The 22,380-nt window shown below is 37.7% G+C and overlaps 2 protein-coding genes across 6 annotated transcripts in view; one reads left to right on the top strand and one right to left on the bottom strand.

The window, feature by feature from the left end:
- LOC106070509 (cilia- and flagella-associated protein 299-like) overlaps positions 1-1,896 on the top strand; it is a 29,199-nt gene extending 27,303 nt beyond the window's left edge. Inside the window, exons 5-6 of the mRNA XM_056032391.1 lie at positions 282-445; positions 1,298-1,896. Of these exons, the coding sequence (XP_055888366.1) occupies positions 282-445; positions 1,298-1,471 (338 nt within the window). The 3' untranslated portion in view covers positions 1,472-1,896. The remainder of the gene's footprint in view (positions 1-281; positions 446-1,297) is intronic.
- The window catches only part of LOC106070508 (uncharacterized), a 43,133-nt gene extending 21,149 nt beyond the window's left edge, over positions 1-21,984 (bottom strand). Inside the window, exons 1-4 of one of the 5 annotated variants that reach the window (XM_056032343.1) lie at positions 21,852-21,984; positions 7,516-7,762; positions 5,236-5,352; positions 4,257-4,460 (exon numbers count right to left, since the gene is read on the bottom strand). In XM_056032343.1, the coding sequence (XP_055888318.1) occupies positions 4,257-4,460; positions 5,236-5,352; positions 7,516-7,762; positions 21,852-21,880 (597 nt within the window). In that variant the 5' untranslated portion in view covers positions 21,881-21,984. Of the gene's footprint in view, positions 1-4,256; positions 4,461-5,235; positions 5,353-7,515; positions 7,763-7,958; positions 8,292-21,851 lie in introns of those variants that run through there. The other 4 variants (XM_013230432.2, XM_013230430.2, XM_013230429.2 and 1 more) reach the window with 4 other exon arrangements.
- Between the last annotated feature and the right edge of the window lie 396 nt (positions 21,985-22,380).

Below are 22,380 nucleotides of genomic sequence, written 5' to 3'. Positions count from 1 at the left end.
TCGGTCAACATACTAGAGGAGGGGGCGAAATAATAAAAAAATAGGTTGAAATATAAATAATTAGTATATATTATTAACATAAGTAATAAATTTGTATACAAATTGTGTGAATTCTATACTAAAAATTCGTCCGCCCCCCCCTTCGGGGGGGGGGGGTCGGCCGAGTGGGGGGGGCGATCGCCCCTACCGCCCCCCCCCCTGGATCCGCCAGTGCCGTATGGGTTGATATATTACAAAATATTACACTGAAATTCCTGATAAGAATGATTTTCTTCCTCCAGGCCAGGAAGTGTCCGGCTACATAGACTACTCTCACAGACTTGCCACGGAGGACTTCCGTCCAATCTTCAACATGGAGAAGAGGTTTCTCCCTCAGAAGACAGACCTCAGCTTCTTCAATTGGGATACTATGAATGTAGGCAGTAAAAGTTCACCAAACTACGAGGTAATCTTAGATATAGGCAGTAAAAGTTCACCAAAATATGAGGTAATCTTAGTTAGTAAAACAATACTCTGTTATTTTTTATGGAGTGTGTGTGAGTGATCAGATTGGCTAAATAGATTCTGATGTAACCACGAGTAACATCAGTAGATGATAAATAGAAGTGTACGGTAGTTAAAGTTGAACTTAAAATCCAAGGCTCAGAGACACAATGATTTGTGTTTATTGTACTTTGAAGTCCGTTATATTCTGTTTAAATTGTTCAATAAATGATTTCTTTGTGTTTCTACATACATACAAAAACTTTCGGTTATTACGTAACGCTAAAAATCACCCTTTTACCTCTCCCTTTTAACAAATCGTAACAAAATCAATGTTATTTTATTTGAATATTTTTTGTTTTGTTACGTATCAAATCTTCAGACCCACCTCTCCCATGTAACACATTTGTATACCCCTCCTCCCCCACTCCTTAGTCGTTACGTAGGTTTGATATACGAACATTCCCTACGCTGAAGGCGAAAGCTGTATTTATATAAAAGTAAAATTCATCTTGTTTTAAAGAAGTTTTCTCAATTTTTATTCAAATTCTGTATGTAGATATGCTAACCATGTCTGGAGCTACAGACGACAGTGAAGCAACCATTATCTATAGGTATATAAGAAATAATGGAAGCTATTTAATCTTGCGACATTTGTTTTAATACTGGAAACAGGAATCAGCAGTATAAAAGCTCTGACCATATTATATCGGAACCACTACACTATATGAATCATTTAGAGTAATTGATTTTTTTTATAGAAGGTCTTTTAAAAACATTAATTTACCAAAAATTATTTATTTCTACGTTCTAGGTCATTGCTAAAAATCCAAGTGGGATGCTGTTTAGAAACAAACGGGATGGAAAAATCATCAACCCAGATCCCTCTCTTCACTCGCCGGGAGATAACTCTTCCAGAACAATAGTGAGAGCAGAAGATTACATCAGCGTGGTTGTGTTTGACCATTACAATCGAAGAAAATTGTAAAGTCTGCTTCATGTTGAATTGTGTTTATATCGTTTTGATATCCTTTATATATTTCTATTTAATACAAGTAAGATTAGTTCTGAGACAGACCATAAGACTGAAATATTCAATGAAAATGATCTGCAAAGCTGTTAAACATTGTAGTTTAAGAAACAATAAATGTAAAAAAAAAAAAAGTAGATTCTAGTGGAGAATTCTAAAATTATATTTGGCCTATGGCTATAATATTCTTATAATGTTCTTTGGTTTTTTTTTAAGGTATTCATATTATTCAATTTAGCGTCAAGATTAATGCAAGAATGTTAAGAATTTTAAATAAGGCAAATAATTAAGTCAAACTTATGTCAAAAAATACATTATAATTATAATATTTATTATATCTATCATAAGTTTGTAAGAAGTTATGAATAAATAATCTTATTTTGCGTCTTTTGTTTTTCATTTTGTTTCCTATTAATATTTTGTCTGAATATTTTTTCCGGTCGAAGTTTTGTCTTCACTAACATACACATCACATTTTATGTATGTACAAGCAAGTGCCCTGAAGTTTGACATTTAGTTCCTTTATTTTTAAAATACGGAAACCCTGGTTTTATCTCAAATAATTGGAATTCTTCTTTGTCATTGTCCTAAGAATTGAATTGAAGACTCTTGGAACTCTAAGCACACGGAAGCTTAAGCTGTCTGAACAAACTGTTACTGCTGGGAAATATCTAAAAAGATGTAAAATTTTTACATCCCTATTATCGATGTCTATTATCTCAAGACGCTCGGGTTAGAGTCGAGGCCGGAGGCCGAGAACACCCGGAAAATTCCCCCATATTCTTTCTCTATACCACATTTCCCATGGAGGTGTCCGCCATAAAAAAAGGCCCCATGAGGAACAAATAGTGACATGCTTGTTATGGATTTCTTCCATTCCCGCCAATGAAATGAAATTGGTCCTTAAGGTTAAATAATTGGAATAAAGTTTTAGATATTTAGTGGGAATTTTTTTTGAAATAAAATAACATCGACTCTAAATTGCATTATGAGCTTTCCAGCGGTCTACAGTTTTTCACCAATGAGCTACCGAGTACTCCCATTTCCTGCAATCCTAACATTATTTAACAAAAAAAAAATAGAGCTATGCCCTTAAACGTGAGCATATCTTTAATAATTACAAATTCAGGTAATAAATGTATATTTTAAAAAGCTTATTTATATATCTACTAATTGATTTAGAGCTATCATTGGATTGAACTGTTTGGTTACGATTAAGGCTGTACATTTAATTTAAAGATTTTAATTACATGTATTTTAAGTTAAACATCAAAAGCCTTTTTACAAAACTTATATCAACTGTCTGTCTGTCTTACGGTCTGGTAAAAAGTGTGTACACGTTATTTCTCCCACACCCATTCTTGGATCAAGTTGATACTTAGCACAATTATTCATTGGCATAATCGAGACATGAACAATAATAATTTTTTAAAGTAACCAATTAGTCAATTAATTACTGGTAATTAATTATTTTGTTAGATACCAACAAGGGAAACTAATCCTTCAGTATTCACAGAAACGACTAAATTTGTTGGGTTAAGTACCCTAAAATAATTGTTAACGTTATTTCTCCCTCACGCATTCTCGATCAATAATCATTTATTGTAGCTAATAAAACATGAATCAATTTTTTAAAAGACAGTTTGTGTGGAGACACAAACTCAAAATCGGCCCCCGAAGTGGCCCACCCAGGCAGGTAAAAAGGCAGGTTTCAATATTTTCATTAAGAACATTAGAATTAAATTCGATCAAAGACAAAGGACAGAGAAGAATGGAGAAAGAAGGTTGACGGATCTTGTGTGGTGTCCCAGCGCTCCACAGACCAAAGGATAGGTGAAAGTTAGATGTGAATCTGGCCTAACTAATGTCTTATAATGAATATACAATTGCTCTAATTGTTTTGTAAAGGGACATTCTCTTATTCCTCAGGAAAATAATAATTTCCGTAAATAAAAATAATCCTTTTGTTCAGTACTCTATCTTTCATGGATATCACTCCATTTCACGAGACAATATGAAAAACTAATTATTAATTGTTGTTTTAAATTATGTCCAACTTAAACGCATACTAAATAGATTTTTTCTCTTAAAGAAAAAAAGTAAAAAATTTTTGAGTGTAAATGTGTAGTTAGTATAACAGAACTTGCTTAATTTAGCAATACAAATGTAGAAATATTATTCTTTTGACAAAAAAATGTAATCTAAAACCGTTAGCATAAATGTGTTAAAAATATAGTGAATTATTATCCCCCCTACTAAAGAGCCTCCCCTATTTGTTACTATTAATAGTGAATAGTTGTAAAAGTGGTGTATTTTTATGAAAGGCTGCTTGCATAAGTGATTTAAAAAATTAGATTTTTCACTTTCAGAAAAGAAAAAAGTAGCCGTTGCATCAGAACTTTGAATGGTCTAAAATATTATGGTGTCAGATTCACTATCTTTTCTAGTTAACGAGATCTAAACGGGACGGACGGACAGACATTCCAAACAAAACTAATAGCGTCTTTTCCCCTTCGGGGGACGCTAAAAATAACCAATTAGTCTATTAATTATTGGTAATTAATTATTTAATTATAATTAACTTGTACATTATTGATAGATAAAGTTTAATGGGCGGAGGTCTTCCCCCTTAGATAAGCTTTGTTTAAAAAAAAAAAAAGATTTTTTTTTTGCTTGTTTTTTTTTTAACAACTGTCTGAATTGACTGTGACAGCTGAGCGTTGCGATTGGTTCACAAGTTCACCTGGAGATTACGGCGAATGGCGTTAGCAAGATCACGTCTCTGTTTCTCATAATTGGTGGCGGTCTCCAGGTAAGCGTCCCCATCTAGTGGACTGAAACTCAGACAATACCTTGACATGTACTCCAGGAGTTTCTCCACAAAGAATATAGACTCTGAGAACCCTACACGGGTCGCTTTTAGGGCTTTGTTGACCAAACTCTGAATCTGTCAAATAAGAGAATAAACGTGTATATTTACAGTGGATTTAAAAGTACTGGTTAGGCATAGGTTAGTATTGAAACAAGAAAGTCTTGATTTAAAGGTTTAAAAAAAAAAAAGAAAAGAAATTTACAGCACGACATATGAGTCTGAATAATGGGGGAATAATCGTTTTGACTAAGGAACATAAAATGCCATTTTCCAAAATTAAAATGAGCAGAGTTATTTCCCACCCATTTCTTTCTGTTGTGTGTGTAGCCCATAGACATAAATAAATATAGACTGGCCGATTAAAGAGTTTTATGAAACGAAAATTTGTGACTTGCAATTTTGTGTACTTTATTTATGAGCAGTATAAAAGTTAAGTATTCATATCTATTTCAGCCATAACCTATATAAGTATTACATTATTTTCACGTGTTTTTTTTTAAATCTCTAAGAATGAAGATCATGCAATTTTTCATAATTCGGAAATCCGAATACAATAGATATACATGTTTTCAAGTTACATGAAGTTACTTCCTTCGGCCAGTCTATATTTATGTATGTCTATGGTGTAGCCCATTTGACCAACGTCATTTGTTGAGGTCATGTAGAAGAATGTGTACATATATATCCTACATATAGGTTAATAAATATAGAAATAATTCCTACAGTGGAAACCAACGAATATTTTATTCTGTTAAAATTAAAACCTTTGATATTGCTTATTTTTTTGACTTACTTATACCTAAGGGTTATATGTATTCAGACAAGTTTTGTCTCAACTCTTATTACGTACCAAATTTAGAGAATGTTCATCAATGGTCAGAACATCCGTTGGGTCTAATTGACGTTCAGCTAACTCGTTGAGCTGACCCAAGCTGTGGAGGCCAGACTGTCTGGCAGGTCTCAGTAGCTGAGAAATTCAACGGTAATTTAGTTAGCAATATCATATTAACAACGCAGCACACAGACCTATATTTGAAAAAAGAATAATGAATCGTTGTGACCCTGTTGTTGTGTAATTATTACGATGAAGTAATTGTAGATTTAGTGACATGAACACTCTAGCAGCTCTGAGTCCGTTTGAATTGAGCAAAGAGGTAATCATTCTTAATTTCTAATATTAAACAATTTAAAAGCACTACTTGGGTCTTTATATGAACAGGCACAGAGCATACTTACAATTTTATGACAGAATATAAGTAACTTTATTAAAGGGACAAGCAAAATATAAAAGAATCTTTAAAAAAAAAAAACAGTTTCTATAATGGGTAAAAAAATACAAAAATCAGGGCCATATAGGCCTATCTTAAGACTACAGGATTAAGTTTCTTTTCTGTGTATGAGACAAAATTAATTAATTACCACTAATTGATTATTTAAATGGTTAATTTTTTGATTGATTCGTGTATTGACATCGACTACGAATAATTATGCAAAATTTTAGCTTGATCCGAGAACGTATGTACATAACGTAATAAAGGGAATAATTTTATATATGCAACCACATCTCTCAAAAAGTAGCATTAATTCCCCTTATTCGATACCAAACAAAATAATTAATTGCCAATAATTAATTAGCTAATTGGTTGTTGTTGTTGTTGTTTTTTTTTATCAATTATTGTTTTGTCTGGTACAAGAAATAATTGTATAAAGGTTGAATTTGATCCGAGAATGGGTGTGGAAGAAATATTTTTTTAACTAGACAGTTTGTGAATATAAACTTTGTAGTTTGTAATAAATACATCCACAGTGAAAGTAGGAAAATAAACCAGTATGAGCACCCGATCTATGAAGAAACAATCAAGGAATATAAAACCTGTTTTTAAAGTTCTTATGAATGTAGTTTACTATATTTAGTTCTATCACAAGATTTCTGTGGACCCTGGAATAAAAGTGACATAAAACATGACGAGTCTTGTTATATGATAATCGTAGTTTAAAATTGATTGCCTTGATAGCCAAATAGTTAAAATATATATTTAAAAAATGTAAACCAAATATATATTTATTTTAGAATATGTTACAGTGAAACAGATGATACCTTTTATCTATGCACCAAACACAATAATACATCTTTTTTTTTCTTATGGGACGTAATAGAACATTATTCTATAATTCTATGTCTTTGGCATGACAATTTAAAAATATAGTAGGCCTAAATACAAGTTACAAAATATTTTTTACAAAGCTTATATCAACTCACCATGATTTAGTCAGACACTATACTCTTAAAACTTTGCACAATCAGTGCTTTTTTTGTGACGGTACTTTTTTCAATATAGGAAGAAGTTATTACTTTTCTGTTTATTTAACGTTTATTAACTTATAAGTAGTTAAGAGTTAGGCAATCCATCACTGAGTACCGGCACCTATTTTTTTTTACAATAAAAGCATAATTATCCATCAGACCTGACAAGACATAAATCAATCAAAAAAAAATTAAAGAATTACTTAATTAATGGGCAATTAATTATTTTCTTTGAGTTGGAAAGAAAGGGAATAAATGCTACTTAATGAGAAATGTGAATATATATACATGTATATGGATGCAGTCCCCTTGTTACGTATTGACACTTTTTTCTGTCACTTCCCATTCTCGGATCAAGTTGAAATTTTTCATAATTATTCATAGTTGATAAAAAGCACGAATCAATCCAAAAATTAAATTTTGTTACATATAGCCATAGACATAAATAAATTTATGTCTATGCATTTGATAATAAAGAGGATAACCCCGTAATTTACAGATAAATGGCGGTACTTAGCAGTTCCTTCGATTAAATAATCATTGTTATTAAAAAAAAAGTATTCTCTTTTCTATTGCTTGTTTTAAATTAAAATAAAGCACCACAACAGTGATAATACATATGACCTTGAGTACCGTACTCTCTGGGTCAATTTAGGGAGAGGATAATACGGAGGACGTAGGGGATAGTTGTTATTTAATTCCCCATTAAAAGCTTAATTAAGGAATGAAAGAATAAGTCTCTGAGCATCCAAATATTTTAAACTTCATCAATGTTTAATAGTGTGATTAGTCTCCGCCTGACTTGAGCAAAACTTGTATGCTTACCAGTTGAAGAGGAATTTGCCACTGCTTGATTTCCGCTTCCATCTTCCCGTTAGGTTCATAGTATGAGGTTTCCAGATTGAGCAGTCTTGTTTCTACAGAGCTGACAACTTCCCTAACAATAGTATACACAGACTGCAGACTTTGAGGACGCTCTGATGCTAGGGCTGCAAACGTCTGCCTTTTTCGGTAGAAATTTAAAGTCGTGGCTGGAGGCATGGCAAGTTTTGTCATACTCACTGAATCAAAGCTGCAATTTAAAAAAAAAAAACAAGTTTCGAACATTATTTGTTCATCGTGGTTGAGTGCTAGTGCCATAGGCTGCTTATTTTAAATAATTAAGTAATCTACTCTTGGAAAACGTGAAAATTAATGCACTACTATAAGTCAGAATCGTGATTAAGTAGCTGACATTTCTTAGAAACAATACGTTAATTTTTAGTTACGCTTTTTTTTTTACATCTCTGTATCCTTTTTGAAACAAACAGCGTTACCAACAAATAGATGCTACTTGACTTATAGACTTGTAAGTCCTGAGCCAAACTATGCATTCATCTTTGGGGCATGTAAAGTAATCATCAAATGTTAGTCACACAAGAAATACAAACGTTTATGTGTTAAATAAATATTCCCATTTGTCATAATTATCCTGAAAAGTGAACAATGTAATCAATATAACTTTCTAACCGCGCGGGTACGGCCCAGGTAGAAATACACAAATTTAAATGGTTCAATTCTAGAACATTGCCCCCTTCTACTGGCTAACTCGTTACCCCAACTAGACTGCATATCGATTAATAGAGGGTGGCTTCACGTGGCAGTGATTGGTCAGGAAGTTGGGGTTTTGCCTGGAAGACCAGAGCTTTTGAAAACCGGAAATATTTGTATATTATAGATTTACGTGTACACATGCATTATGGGATCTTGTTGTAGGCCTACTTCATGTTAGCAGCAACAACATGAATAAAACAACAACAATTTTAGATCTATCCTTTCAAAATACATCTTTTTAAAATAAGATTTTTAAATAAAGTAATATTTTGTTTACAAATAATTTCTTACTTTAAGTTCAAATAATTTAGAAAACTAAACATTCCTATTGGAAATATAATTACCAGTTTGGGAATCAAGCCCTCGACATTCGCGTTCGCCCTTATCAACTTCGCTATACAGCCATGCTACTAGGTGCACATGTTTAGTTTGAAAGAAATGACTACATTTTTTAAAATCTACCACCAGCTTCCAACTTCTATATTTTAATATTTCTAATTACACTTTCTTCATGGATGGAAAGGTCAAAGTTGACGGTTGAAGAGACAAAAATGAGCTAGCATATCTTAATAATAAATTTACTGCTGCTTTAGTTTCATGAGAATCCAATATTTTCAATTTACGTAGGAATGCCAAAACACATGTCGATGATCAACAGAACTGATAAATTGATCGATTGCTGGAGGATTGCTAAGAATTCGAAACTTTGACGAGTGAAAGATGAGAGTAAGGGGGGGGGGGGGACATTAAAATTTCATGGGGAAAAAATCTAACTGTAAATGTTGATTTTTTAAAAGTTATTTACAATATTGTTTTTAGCGGCCGACGAAAGGGGAAAAGACGCTATTAGTTTTGTGTGGAATGTCTGTCCGTCCGTCCCGTTTAGATCGCGTAAACTGGAAAAGATAGTGAAAATCCGACATCATAATATTTTAGACCATTCAAAGTTCTGATGCAACGGCTACTTTTTTCTTTTCTGAAAGTGAAAAATCTAATTTTTTAAATCACTTATGCAAGCAGCTTATTTTCATAAAAAATACACAACTTTTTAACTGTTAGGCCTAATAGTAAAAAATTTTTTTACAAATGTATCGTTAAGTTAAGAAAGTTCTGTCATACTAACTACTACATTAACACACACAAAAATGTTTACTTTTAAAAAAAAAAAAGCTATTTAGTATGCATATAAGTTGGATATAATTTAAAACAACAATTAATAAGTAGTTTTATGATATTATCGCGTGAACTGCAACCCATAACCACAACATTCAACTAAAGGAATTATTTTTTTTACGATTTGGTTAGAAGATTGACCCTTTACAAAACAATTAGAGCAATTAGATATTCATTATAAGACATCAGTTAGGCAAGGTTCACAATCTAACTTCACATTCACTTTCACCACACAAGATCTGTCAACCTTCTTTCTCCATTCTTCTCTGTCTTTTGTTTTTGATAGAATTTCATTCTGATGTTCTTTCTGAAATATTGAAACCTGTCTTTTTACCTGCATGGGTGGACCACTTTGGAGGCCGATTTTGAGTTTGTGTTTCCACACAAACTGTCTTTGTAACCTTGTTTTATTTAGGTCAGTGCACACAACTTTAAAAACACTTTGTTTATTGTATAAGAAGAATGAGAATAATTTGACTATCGAATTTTTAGTGAATAAAGTTTTTTTATAATTTGGTTGCATGGGGTATAGACGCATTCAAATTAAATATCGATGTCCTTCGTTAGTACATTAGAGGTCAAGAAGAACCCCCGGCCTCTCTGAGGCATATGGAGGCTCTGGAAAGTTTTAAAATTGTTGAATCTTATCTTATCTTATATATTACAGACGTTACTTCAAAAAATAGGAAAATTACGTCCTACGCATTTTATGTGTCAATCTAGTCAGGCCTGTTAATCAATGACTTAAACTCTGTTAAGTCGTTGGTTTTCCTGGCTGATTCAGGCAACCCATTCCATTCTCTAATGGTACTACAGAAGATGGAGCACTTGTACGAATTTGTTCTAGCGTATGGAATACAATTGTGCCTCTATCGTTGTGTCTTTCTGAGTATTTCATTAGGTTTTGTTTTTCTATTTCTAAATTATGGTTCAATGTTTTATGTATTTTAGGTACTTCACTTTTTAGTCTTCTGTCCTAAAGTGTCTATGTTTAATGATTTTACTCTAATCAAATTAGAAAATTCATTTTTTATTATGGCTGCCTGGTCGTGAGATTTGCGCGCTAGACTGTCGTTCGGATTTATCGATGGTCGAGGGTTCAAATCCTGCCCGCTCCCATCCCCCGTCGTCCTGCGGGAGGTTTGGACTAGGAAGTAATCTATCTTCAACTCTGAAGAAACATCCGAAACATGTAAAACAAACATTTTATTAATCCCACTGCTATATTTTGTATTCGTTCTAGTTTCTTTATGTTTTCTTCAGTTGAGGGATCCCAGACAGACTATGCATATTCTATTATTGGCCAAACCAAGGTTAAATAACATTTTAGTTTTATATTCTCATTTGATTTATAGAAAATTCTTTTAACAAGCCCTAATGCTTTGTTTGATTTTTTTTTTTTAGTTTCATTAATATGTGGATTCCATGACAGTTTTTAATTTATTATAACACCTAGGTATTTTGCGTTTCCGTTTGTGTTACTGGTTTGCATGAATAAGATAAGTGGAATTAATTAATTTTAGGCAGAGGATGCATATTCTACTATTGGCCTAACTAATAAATGAACGAAGGAAGCCCTCAATCTTTCAGAATGTTTCATTGATTGATTTATCTTTTTGTTTTCAGGTAGCATATTCAAGTCAAAACAATCTTTCGAGCGTCTATAAAGAGCTGTGTTGTTTGAACAGAAACAAAGGTCAAGGCTTTCTAACACTATGAACGTTGTAGAGTAAATGAAACAATGACGTCGTCACAGGTCCCATACTGGTCAAGTCAGTTAACCGTGACGGGGGCCACCAATTAATGTCATAGTCTTATGGTTCGATTGGATTCATTTGATTAACGATTACCGAAAGAAAAATCGATTTGACTGAAAAACGGCGGAATCCTTGTCAGTTATATTTTTTTATTGATGCTTTTTTTTTTATTCTCATGTGATGTATTTTATACAATGTCGCCATATGAATAAAGAAACATCGAACCACAATCTGATCGATCAGCCAACAATGTCATAATTTGGGTATATAGTTCTACAATTACGACAGCATGTTTATGGCAATAACTTCGATCTGACGAACTGTTCATAATCGTTCTATAATTGGGATCTTTTTTTTTTCCCGCTAGAATTTCGTTTCACCTTAAGGAACCATTCTCTTTAAGTATTGATTAGTTTGCATTGTGACTATATGAATATATGTTTTAACAATAGAACAGAAAATGTTTTAATGAACACAAAATCAATAATTCATATGTTAGGCGTCAAATGACAAGCACGTCATAATTAATTATCTCTTTAAAGACCATAAGTAAGCTAATTAGGACTATTAACAAGATTTACTACAGTTTAATTTGAGCGCAAAGAGTAAATATTTGTATAGATGTTCTGATACTTTAATATATAGAATAAAAATGGGAGGGGGGGGGGAGCTGCTTGAATTGGAAACCACTGCACACACACACAAACCACTGTAAACACACACATACAGTTCATCTCAGTTATAGCACTAGTTAAATAAACCTTCCGACTTGATGATGAGAACGCAGAAGTTACAAAGAAGGAATGTAAAATTGTTACAATATTTAAATGTCAATTTTAAAAGGGATTAAGTTCGTAGCAAAAACACACATACATACATACACACACACACACACACACACACACATATATATATATATATATATATATATATATATATATATATATATATATATATATATATATATATATATATTGTTATAAACCTGGTGGTGGCACAAATGGGGGTAGTTGTGTGTGTGTAGTCAGCAGACGCAAATCGCCCCAGGCCAGCGCTAGACGAGCGGTCAACCGTGACGAGCTACGATGGTCAGCCGAGACGAGTGTCAACACGGCGGTTCGGGAAGGATCGACGGCGGTCCGGGAAGGATCGACGTTGTGAACAGAGCTCAGGAGCGTCACGAGAGTTGTAGTCATCTGACCACCTAGAAACGTCGAGCGGCGTTCTGTCCGGTTCGAGAAGGCCAGTAGGGACCCTATATAAAGAGCGAAGGTATCAGAGACCAGTGAGTCACAACTTCCCGATCTACAGTTCGTTACAACGGCTTAGTACCAGTCCGAGGCGAGACAGAGAGACCAGTGCAAGAGTTGATACGGCAGATAGATATTTGTACAGTCTTGTGTTACGTGCTGCCAATTGTACAGTATTGGCTGTTATTTATCGACATTAAACCATTACGTTATTTTGAAGCCCAGAGTTGTCAAGTTCTTTAAGTTGGTGGTGTAAGGTGCAGTTTGCAGAGAGCCTGGATAGAGAGATACGTAACAATATATATATCAAGGATAATGTTAATAGGTCTTCTTTAATATATCTAGACTTTGCGCCAAATTTTCATTCAGATGTTTTCGTTGACGCAATGTTCAACAAAGAAAAAGACGACGAATCGATTTTAATAAATAAATGGATCTCCAATATTTTATTACTTCAGTTAAAAAATAAAAAAGGTAAAAAAATGTTTAACGTTATTTATTGTGCTACGCCGGGACGGCCTGGTGCACTATGAATGCCAAAGATAGCTTGGATTTTTCACGCAGTTTTCAACAACAGCCGTAATGCAGAGCCAAATGTTTCCAACTGAGCTACAGGCCTGGCTCTAAGAGAGACTTCACAAAGGGCTATAATCCGCTATAAGGTCATAGTTTTGAGTCTCGCTTGATTAACGATAGCGTACAAATTAGGCACAGCATCTTTTTTTTTTTTTTTGTACTAGAAAAGAATGATTGTAGGTCTATTTTACTCAAGACAAAAATTTGATTTTAAACAAATACGAATAACTTGGCTAAGAAAAACATTAACAAATCATTGAAAAAACATTTTGCCGACGTATTTGTGTTTTTTTAAAAGTATTTTATCACGTGCTAAATACAATATATCTATAACATAAAGTAAGGTGTAGGCTATGTATGTATGTATGTATGTATGTATGTATGTATGTATGTATGTACGTATGTATGTATGTATGTATGTATGTATGTATGTATGTATGTATGTCCCGAATGGAAATCAAAACCGTTTGAACAATCTTGATAAAACTTGGCACAAAAGTTCCTTAGATCATGGCGGAGACCGTAGTGTATGTTTAATGTCCCTCCCACAACTGGAGGGCCCTACAAATAGACAAAGAGTACCTAATTGTATCTCTAATAAATAATGAAACTTGTTATCAAATCGGGTAAACCCTTTTACGCAGAAGTTTAGCAATGAATATGTCGGCTGAACGGATAAACTTATTTTTATACTCTCCTTTTATTTCCGTGACTAAATAGAAAAAAAAATGTGAAAGGAACATTCTCCATGTTTGACATAGATCTAAATTCAGTCCAGGAGATCAGTAATACCCAAACTAAGGCCCGCAGGCCGCGGATCGTTTCCGGCTAGTATTACATAAAGGCCCTTTGTGAGGTCTCTTAGAGTTATACATTTTACAGAAATACGAAATTGTCTTCGAGTGCGTGGCATAGCAATGATGGTGCAAAGGGGGGTCCGCATTCGTGACTTAATAGGGGACCACAGAGCCAATAATAACAATAAAAATAATGATAATTTAATTTATAGAGCGCTGTTAACAACCAAAATGTAGGCTCAAGGCGCTGTGATAACATTATAAACAGAAACACGAGATCTATAAAAAATGTTTTTAGCAGATACGTATTAATGTTCTTGAATGTAGTGCAGCGTCTGACTGTGTCCTCCAATCAAAGATATTCGAGTGTGTAGTGCAGCGTTTGACTGTGTCCCCCAATCAAAGATATTCGAGTGTGTAGTGCAGCGTGTTGTCTGACTGTGTCCCCCAATCAAAGATAGTCGAGTGTGTAGTGCATCATGTTGTCTGACTGTCCCCCAATCAGAGATAGTCGAGTGTGTAGTGCAGCGTCTGACTGTGTCCTCCAATCAAAAATAGTCGAGTGTGTAGTGCAGCATGTCTGACTGTGTCCCCCAATCAAAGATAGTCGAGTGTGTAGTGCAGCATGTTGTCTGACTGTCCCCCAATCAAAGATAGTCGAGTGTGTAGTGCAGCGTGTTGTCTGACTGTCCCCCCAATCAAAGATAGTCGAGTGTGTAGTGCAGCGTGTTGTCTGACTGTCCCCCCAATCAAATATAATCGAGTGTGTAGTGCAGCATGTTGTCTGACTGTCCCCCCAATCAAATATAGTCGAGTGTGTAGTGCACCATGTTGTCTGACTGTCCCCCAATCAAAGATAGTCGAGTGTGTAGTGCAGCATGTTGTCTGACTGTCCCCCCAATCAAATATAGTCGAGTGTGTAGTGCACCATGTTGTCTGACTGTCCCCCAATCAAAGATAGTCGAGTGTGTAGTGCACCATGTTGTCTGACTGTCCCCCCAATCAAATATAGTCGAGTGTGTAGTGCAGCATGTTGTCTGACTGTCCCCCCAATCAAATATAGTCGAGTGTGTAGTGCAGCATGTTGTCTGACTGTCCCCCAATCAAAGATAGTCGAGTGTGTAGTGCAGCATGTTGTCTGACTGTCCCCCAATCAAAGATAGTCGAGTGTGTAGTGCAGCTTGTTGTCTGACTGTCCCCCAATCAAAGATAGTCGAGTGTGTAGTGCAGCTTGTTGTCTGACTGTCCCCCAATCAAAGATAGTCGAGTGTGTAGTGCAGCATGTTGTCTGACTGTCCCCCCAATCAAATATAGTCGAGTGTGTAGTGCACCATGTTGTCTGACTGTCCCCCAATCAAAGATAGTCGAGTGTGTAGTGCAGCTTGTTGTCTGACTGTCCCCCAATCAAAGATAGTCGAGTGTGTAGTGCAGCATGTTGTCTGACTCTCCCCCAATCAAAGATAGTCGAGAGTGTAGTGCACCATGTTGTCTGACTGTCCCCCAATCAAAGATAGTCGAGTGTGTAGTGCAGCTTGTTGTCTGACTGTCCCCCAATCAAAGATAGTCGAGTATGGAGTGCAGCATGTCTGACTGTGTCCCCCAATCAAAGATAGTCGAGTGTGTAGTGCAGCATGTTGTCTGACTGTCCCCCCAATCAAATATAGTCGAGTGTGTAGTGCAGCATGTTGTCTGACTGTCCCCCAATCAAAGATAGTCGAGTGTGTAGTGCAGCATGTTGTCTGACTGTCCCCCAATCAAAGATAGTCGAGTGTGTAGTGCAGCTTGTTGTCTGACTGTCCCCCAATCAAAGATAGTCGAGTGTGTAGTGCAGCTTGTTGTCTGACTGTCCCCCAATCAAAGATAGTCGAGTGTGTAGTGCAGCATGTTGTCTGACTGTCCCCCCAATCAAATATAGTCGAGTGTGTAGTGCACCATGTTGTCTGACTGTCCCCCAATCAAAGATAGTCGAGTGTGTAGTGCAGCTTGTTGTCTGACTGTCCCCCAATCAAAGATAGTCGAGTGTGTAGTGCAGCATGTTGTCTGACTGTCCCCCAATCAAAGATAGTCGAGTGTGTAGTGCACCATGTTGTCTGACTGTCCCCCAATCAAAGATAGTCGAGTGTGTAGTGCAGCTTGTTGTCTGACTGTCCCCCAATCAAAGATAGTCGAGTATGGAGTGCAGCATGTCTGACTGTGTCCCCCAATCAAAGATAATCGAGTGTGTAGTGCAGCATGTTGTCTGACTGTCCCCCCAATCAAATATAGTCGAGTGTGTAGTGCACCATGTTGTCTGACTGTCCCCCAATCAAAGATAGTCGAGTGTGTAGTGCAGCTTGTTGTCTGACTGTCCCCCAATCAAAGATAGTCGAGTGTGTAGTGCACCATGTTGTCTGACTGTCCCCCAATCAAAGATAGTCGAGTGTGTAGTGCAGCATGTTGTCTGACTGTCCCCCAATCAAAGATAGTCGAGTGTGTAGTGCAGCATGTTGTCTGACTGTCCCCCAATCAAAGATAGTCGATTGTGTAGTGCAGCTTGTTGTCTGACTGTCCCCCAATCAAAGATAGTCGAGTGTGTAGTGCAGCATGTTGTCTGACTGTCCCCCAATCAAAGATAGTCGAGTGTGTAGTGCAGCATGTTGTCTGACTGTCCCCCAATCAAAGATAGTCGAGTGTGTAGTGCAGCGTCTGACTGTGTCCCCCAATCAAAGATAGTCGAGTGTGTAGTGCAGCGTGTTGTCTGACTGTGTCCCCCAATCAAAGATAGTCGAGTGTGTAGTGCATCATGTTGTCTGACTGTCCCCCAATCAAAGATAGTCGAGTATGGAGTGCAGCATGTCTGACTGTGTCCCCCAATCAAAGATAGTCGAGTGTGTAGTGCAGCATGTTGTCTGACTGTCCCCCCAATCAAATATAGTCGAGTGTGTAGTGCACCATGTTGTCTGACTGTCCCCCAATCAAAGATAGTCGAGTGTGTAGTGCAGCTTGTTGTCTGACTGTCCCCCAATCAAAGATAGTCGAGTGTGTAGTGCACCATGTTGTCTGACTGTCCCCCAATCAAAGATAGTCGAGTGTGTAGTGCAGCATGTTGTCTGACTGTCCCCCAATCAAAGATAGTCGAGTGTGTAGTGCAGCATGTTGTCTGACTGTCCCCCAATCAAAGATAGTCGATTGTGTAGTGCAGCTTGTTGTCTGACTGTCCCCCAATCAAAGATAGTCGAGTGTGTAGTGCAGCATGTTGTCTGACTGTCCCCCAATCAAAGATAGTCGAGTGTGTAGTGCAGCATGTTGTCTGACTGTCCCCCAATCAAAGATAGTCGATTGTGTAGTGCAGCTTGTTGTCTGACTGTCCCCCAATCAAAGATAGTCGAGTGTGTAGTGCACCATGTTGTCTGACTGTCCCCCAATCAAAGATAGTCGAGTGTGTAGTGCAGCGTGTTGTCTGACTGTGTCCCCCAATCAAAGATAGTCGAGTGTGTAGTGCAGCGTGTTGTCTGACTGTGTCCCCCAATCAAAGATAGTCGAGTGTGTAGTGCAGCGTGTTGTCTGACTGTGTCCCCCAATCAAAGATAGTCGAGTGTGTAGTGCACCATGTTGTCTGACTGTCCCCCAATCAAAGATAGTCGAGTGTGTAGTGCAGCTTGTTGTCTGACTGTCCCCCAATCAAAGATAGTCGAGTGTGTAGTGCAGCATGTTGTCTGACTGTCCCCCAATCAAAGATAGTCGATTGTGTAGTGCAGCATGTTGTCTGACTGTCCCCCAATCAAAGATAGTCGAGTGTGTAGTGCAGCTTGTTGTCTGACTGTCCCCCAATCAAAGATAGTCGATTGTGTAGTGCAGCATGTTGTCTGACTGTCCCCCAATCAAAGATAGTCGAGTGCGTAGTGCAGCATGTTGTCTGACTGTCCCCCAATCAAAGATAGTCGAGTGTGTAGTGCAGCATGTTGTCTGACTGTCCCCCAATCAAAGATAGTCGAGTGTGTAGTGCACCATGTTGTCTGACTGTCCCCCAATCAAAGATAGTCGAGTGTGTAGTGCAGCATGTTGTCTGACTGTCCCCCAATCAAAGATAGTCGAGTGTGTAGTGCAGCATGTTGTCTGACTGTGCCCCAATCAAAGATAGTCGATTGTGTAGTGCAGCGTGTTGTCTGACTGTCCCCCAATCAAAGATAGTCGAGTGTGTAGTGCAGCGTGTTGTCTGACTGTGTCCCCCAATCAAAGATAGTCGATTGTGTAGTGCAGCATGTTGTCTGACTGTCCCCCAATCAAAGATAGTCGAGTGTGTAGTGCAGCATGTTGTCTGACTATCCCCCAATCAAAGATAGTCGAGTGTGTAGTGCAGCGTGTTGTCTGACTCTGTCCCCCAATCAAAGATAGTCGAGTGTGTAGTGCAGCATGTTGTCTGACTGTCCCCCAATCAAAGATAGTCGAGTATGTAGTGCAGCATGTTGTCTGACTGTCCCCCAATCAAAGATAGTCGAGTGTGTAGTGCAGCATGTTGTCTGACTGTCCCCCAATCAAAGATAGTCGATTGTGTAGTGCAGCTTGTTGTCTGACTGTCCCCCAATCAAAGATAGTCGAGTGTGTAGTGCACCATGTTGTCTGACTGTCCCCCAATCAAAGATAGTCGAGTGTGTAGTGCAGCGTGTTGTCTGACTGTGTCCCCCAATCAAAGATAGTCGAGTGTGTAGTGCAGCGTGTTGTCTGACTGTGTCCCCCAATCAAAGATAGTCGAGTGTGTAGTGCAGCGTGTTGTCTGACTGTGTCCCCCAATCAAAGATAGTCGAGTGTGTAGTGCACCATGTTGTCTGACTGTCCCCCAATCAAAGATAGTCGAGTGTGTAGTGCAGCTTGTTGTCTGACTGTCCCCCAATCAAAGATAGTCGAGTGTGTAGTGCAGCATGTTGTCTGACTGTCCCCCAATCAAAGATAGTCGATTGTGTAGTGCAGCATGTTGTCTGACTGTCCCCCAATCAAAGATAGTCGAGTGTGTAGTGCAGCTTGTTGTCTGACTGTCCCCCAATCAAAGATAGTCGAGTGTGTAGTGCAGCATGTTGTCTGACTGTCCCCCCAATCAAATATAGTCGAGTGTGTAGTGCAGCGTGTTGTCTGACTGTGTCCCCCAATCAAAGATAGTCGATTGTGTAGTGCAGCATGTTGTCTGACTGTCCCCCAATCAAAGATAGTCGAGTGTGTAGTGCAGCATGTTGTCTGACTGTCCCCCAATCAAAGATAGTCGAGTGTGTAGTGCAGCATGTTGTCTGACTGTCCCCCAATCAAAGATAGTCGAGTGTGTAGTGCACCATGTTGTCTGACTGTCCCCCAATCAAAGATAGTCGAGTGTGTAGTGCAGCATGTTGTCTGACTGTCCCCCAATCAAAGATAGTCGAGTGTGTAGTGCCGCATGTTGTCTGACTGTCCCCCAATCAAAGATAGTCGATCGTGTAGTGCAGCGTGTTGTCTGACTGTCCCCCAATCAAAGATAGTCGAGTGTGTAGTGCAGCGTGTTGTCTGACTGTGTCCCCCAATCAAAGATAGTCGATTGTGTAGTGCAGCATGTTGTCTGACTGTCCCCCAATCAAAGATAGTCGAGTGTGTAGTGCAGCATGTTGTCTGACTATCCCCCATTCAAAGATAGTCGAGTGTGTAGTGCAGCGTGTTGTCTGACTCTGTCCCCCAATCAAAGATAGTCGAGTGTGTAGTGCAGCATGTTGTCTGACTGTCCCCCAATCAAAGATAGTCGAGTATGTAGTGCAGCATGTTGTCTGACTGTCCCCCAATCAAAGATAGTCGAGTGTGTAGTGCAGCATGTTGTCTGACTGTCCCCCAATCAAAGATAGTCGAGTATGTAGTGCAGCATGTTGTCTGACTGTCCCCCAATCAAAGATAGTCGAGTGTGTAGTGCAGCATGTTGTCTGACTGTCCCCCAATCAAAGATAGTCGAGTGTGTAGTGCAGCATGTTATCTGACTGTCCCCCAATCAAAGATAGTCGAGTGTGTAGTGCAGCATGTTGTCTGACTATCCCCCAATCAAAGATAGTCGAGTGTGTAGTGCAGCGTGTTGTCTGACTGTGTCCCCCAATCAAAGATAGTCGAGTGTGTAGTGCAGCTTGTTGTCTGACTGTCCCCCAATCAAAGATAGTCGAGTGTGTAGTGCAGCATGTTGTCTGACTGTCCCCCAATCAAAGACAGTCGAGTGTTATTTCTAAGAATACGTCAAAGCATGACACAACTACTTGCACACACTCACAAAAATGTTGCATACATTGAAGTGTATTTTTGTTAATTTACATAAACATGCAAAACAACTCGATTTTTTGGGGGGTTACATTCAACCTTCAAGTTTCTGAGCTGGAACCCGCTGTTTCGAGTCCGAAAATAAAAGAGTGCAGTATTTTAGATTCTATACAGACCCCCCCCCTTTTTTTTCTGATCTATATACATTCTACAGACCCCCCCCCTCTGATCTACATATATTCTACACAGACCCCCACCTCTGATCTACACACATTCTTCACAGACCCCCACCTCTGATCTACATACATTCTTCACAGACCCACCTCTGATCTACATACATTCTACACAGACCCACATGCATGCAGACCCACCTCTGGTCTACATACATTCTACACAGACCCACCTCTGATCTACATACATTCTACACAGACCCACCTCTGATCTACATACATTCTACACAGACCCACCTCTGATCTATATACATTCTACACAGACCCACCTCTGATCTACATACATTCTACACAGACCCACCTCTGATCTACATACATTCTACACAGACCCACCTCTGATGTAGGCCTACACACATTCTACACAGACAAACCTCTGAACTACATACATTCTTCACAGACCCATCTCTGATCTACATACATTCTACACAGACCCACCTCTGAACTACATACATTCTACACAGACCCACCTCTGAACTACATACATTCTACACAGACCCACCTCTGAACTACATACATTCTACACACTCCGACCTCTGATCTACATACATTCTACACAGATCCACCTCTGATCTACATACATTCTACACAGACCCACCTCTGATCTACATACATTCTACACACTCCGACCTCTGATCTACATACATTCTACACAGACACACCTCTGATCTACATACATTCTACACAGACCCACCTCTGATCTACATACATTCTACACAGACCCATCTCTGATCTACATACATTCTACACAGATCCACCTCTGATCTACATACATTCTACACAGACCCACCTCTGATCTACATACATTCTACACACTCCGACCTCTGATCTACATACATTCTACACAGACCCACCTCTGATCTACATACATTCTACACAGACCCACCTCTGATCTACATACATTCTACACAGACCCATCTCTGATCTACATACATTCTACACAGACCCACCTCTGAACTACATACATTCTACACAGACCCCACCTCTGAATTACATACATTCTACACACTCCGACCTCTGATCTAAATTGATTGTCAGAGAGATGTAGACAAAGTCAGTGTTAAGTAAACAACTAGAAGTTCATAAAAGTAGCTGAAATTCAAATTTGGCAAAATTACCAATTTTAAAAAAATCTTTACTTGAAATTATTTGTATGTTCAAACAAATTATGTAGACAGTACGTTTATAAGTGTGAGCATGTATGAACACAGTTTGGTTAAGTCTGGTTTATGTTTTGGAAGTGTTCAGTTTGAGTGAGCAAATTGTGTCTTAAGGCAAGAAAGGTATTTTTATATTTTTTTCTAAATCAAATATATAAACTACATTGGCTCGGTAAAGCAATGTGACTAAGTAGAAAGTGCTAAATCCACTTATTCTTTAGCATTGACGAAAACGTCCGACCTGTTAAAAGGCCTATACAAATGTCGTTTAAAAAAAAAACATTGATGATATGCATTGAAAAGTTAACGGCTCCTTTTTATCGAGCACTTTCTGTCTTGTCACAGATAGGTAATAAAATATACGTTGTTATAAAAGTTAATGAAGTACAATTACCATCGTTTGTTTAGTAAAAGAGTATCCATGATTGTCTACCCTTGCTGGCAAAACAGAAACAAACAAACAAAAAAAAAAGGGTAGGATGTCTCGCTTCATTACTTCATGTCGATCGCCAAAGTTATGCAGAGTTACCTACCCTGATTTAAAAAGAAAACGTTCCACAATTTTGACTAGGACAAATAAAGGCTAGCATAGCTATCGGTATCATAGTTAATTTGAAACCATGCCCATTTTTTTTTTATCATAGCCTAATGAATTCGTGTAGCTGAGTATAGAACGACAATGTATTACTTTGTCTTGAGTAGGCCTACTTAGTGAGGATAACAAAGGGTGGGGGTGGAGGAGAAGGCGGGTGCAGAGGAGACACATTAAACCCAAAGGCTACAAGCACACAAATATTTGTGCATGTGACATGTTCATATGCCTAGTTTTAGGGTCAACAAGGAACATACAAGAAATTAATCGATTCCTACTTTGTATTCAAATAATATATTACACTATACATTCATATTTTATTTCATTGCTT

This window comes from Biomphalaria glabrata, chromosome 1 (assembly GCF_947242115.1).
Source record: "Biomphalaria glabrata chromosome 1, xgBioGlab47.1, whole genome shotgun sequence".
Classification (NCBI taxonomy): domain Eukaryota; kingdom Metazoa; phylum Mollusca; class Gastropoda; family Planorbidae; genus Biomphalaria; species Biomphalaria glabrata.
Note: the sequence above shows the minus strand (reverse complement) of the source record. Positions and strands in the feature narration are given on the sequence as shown.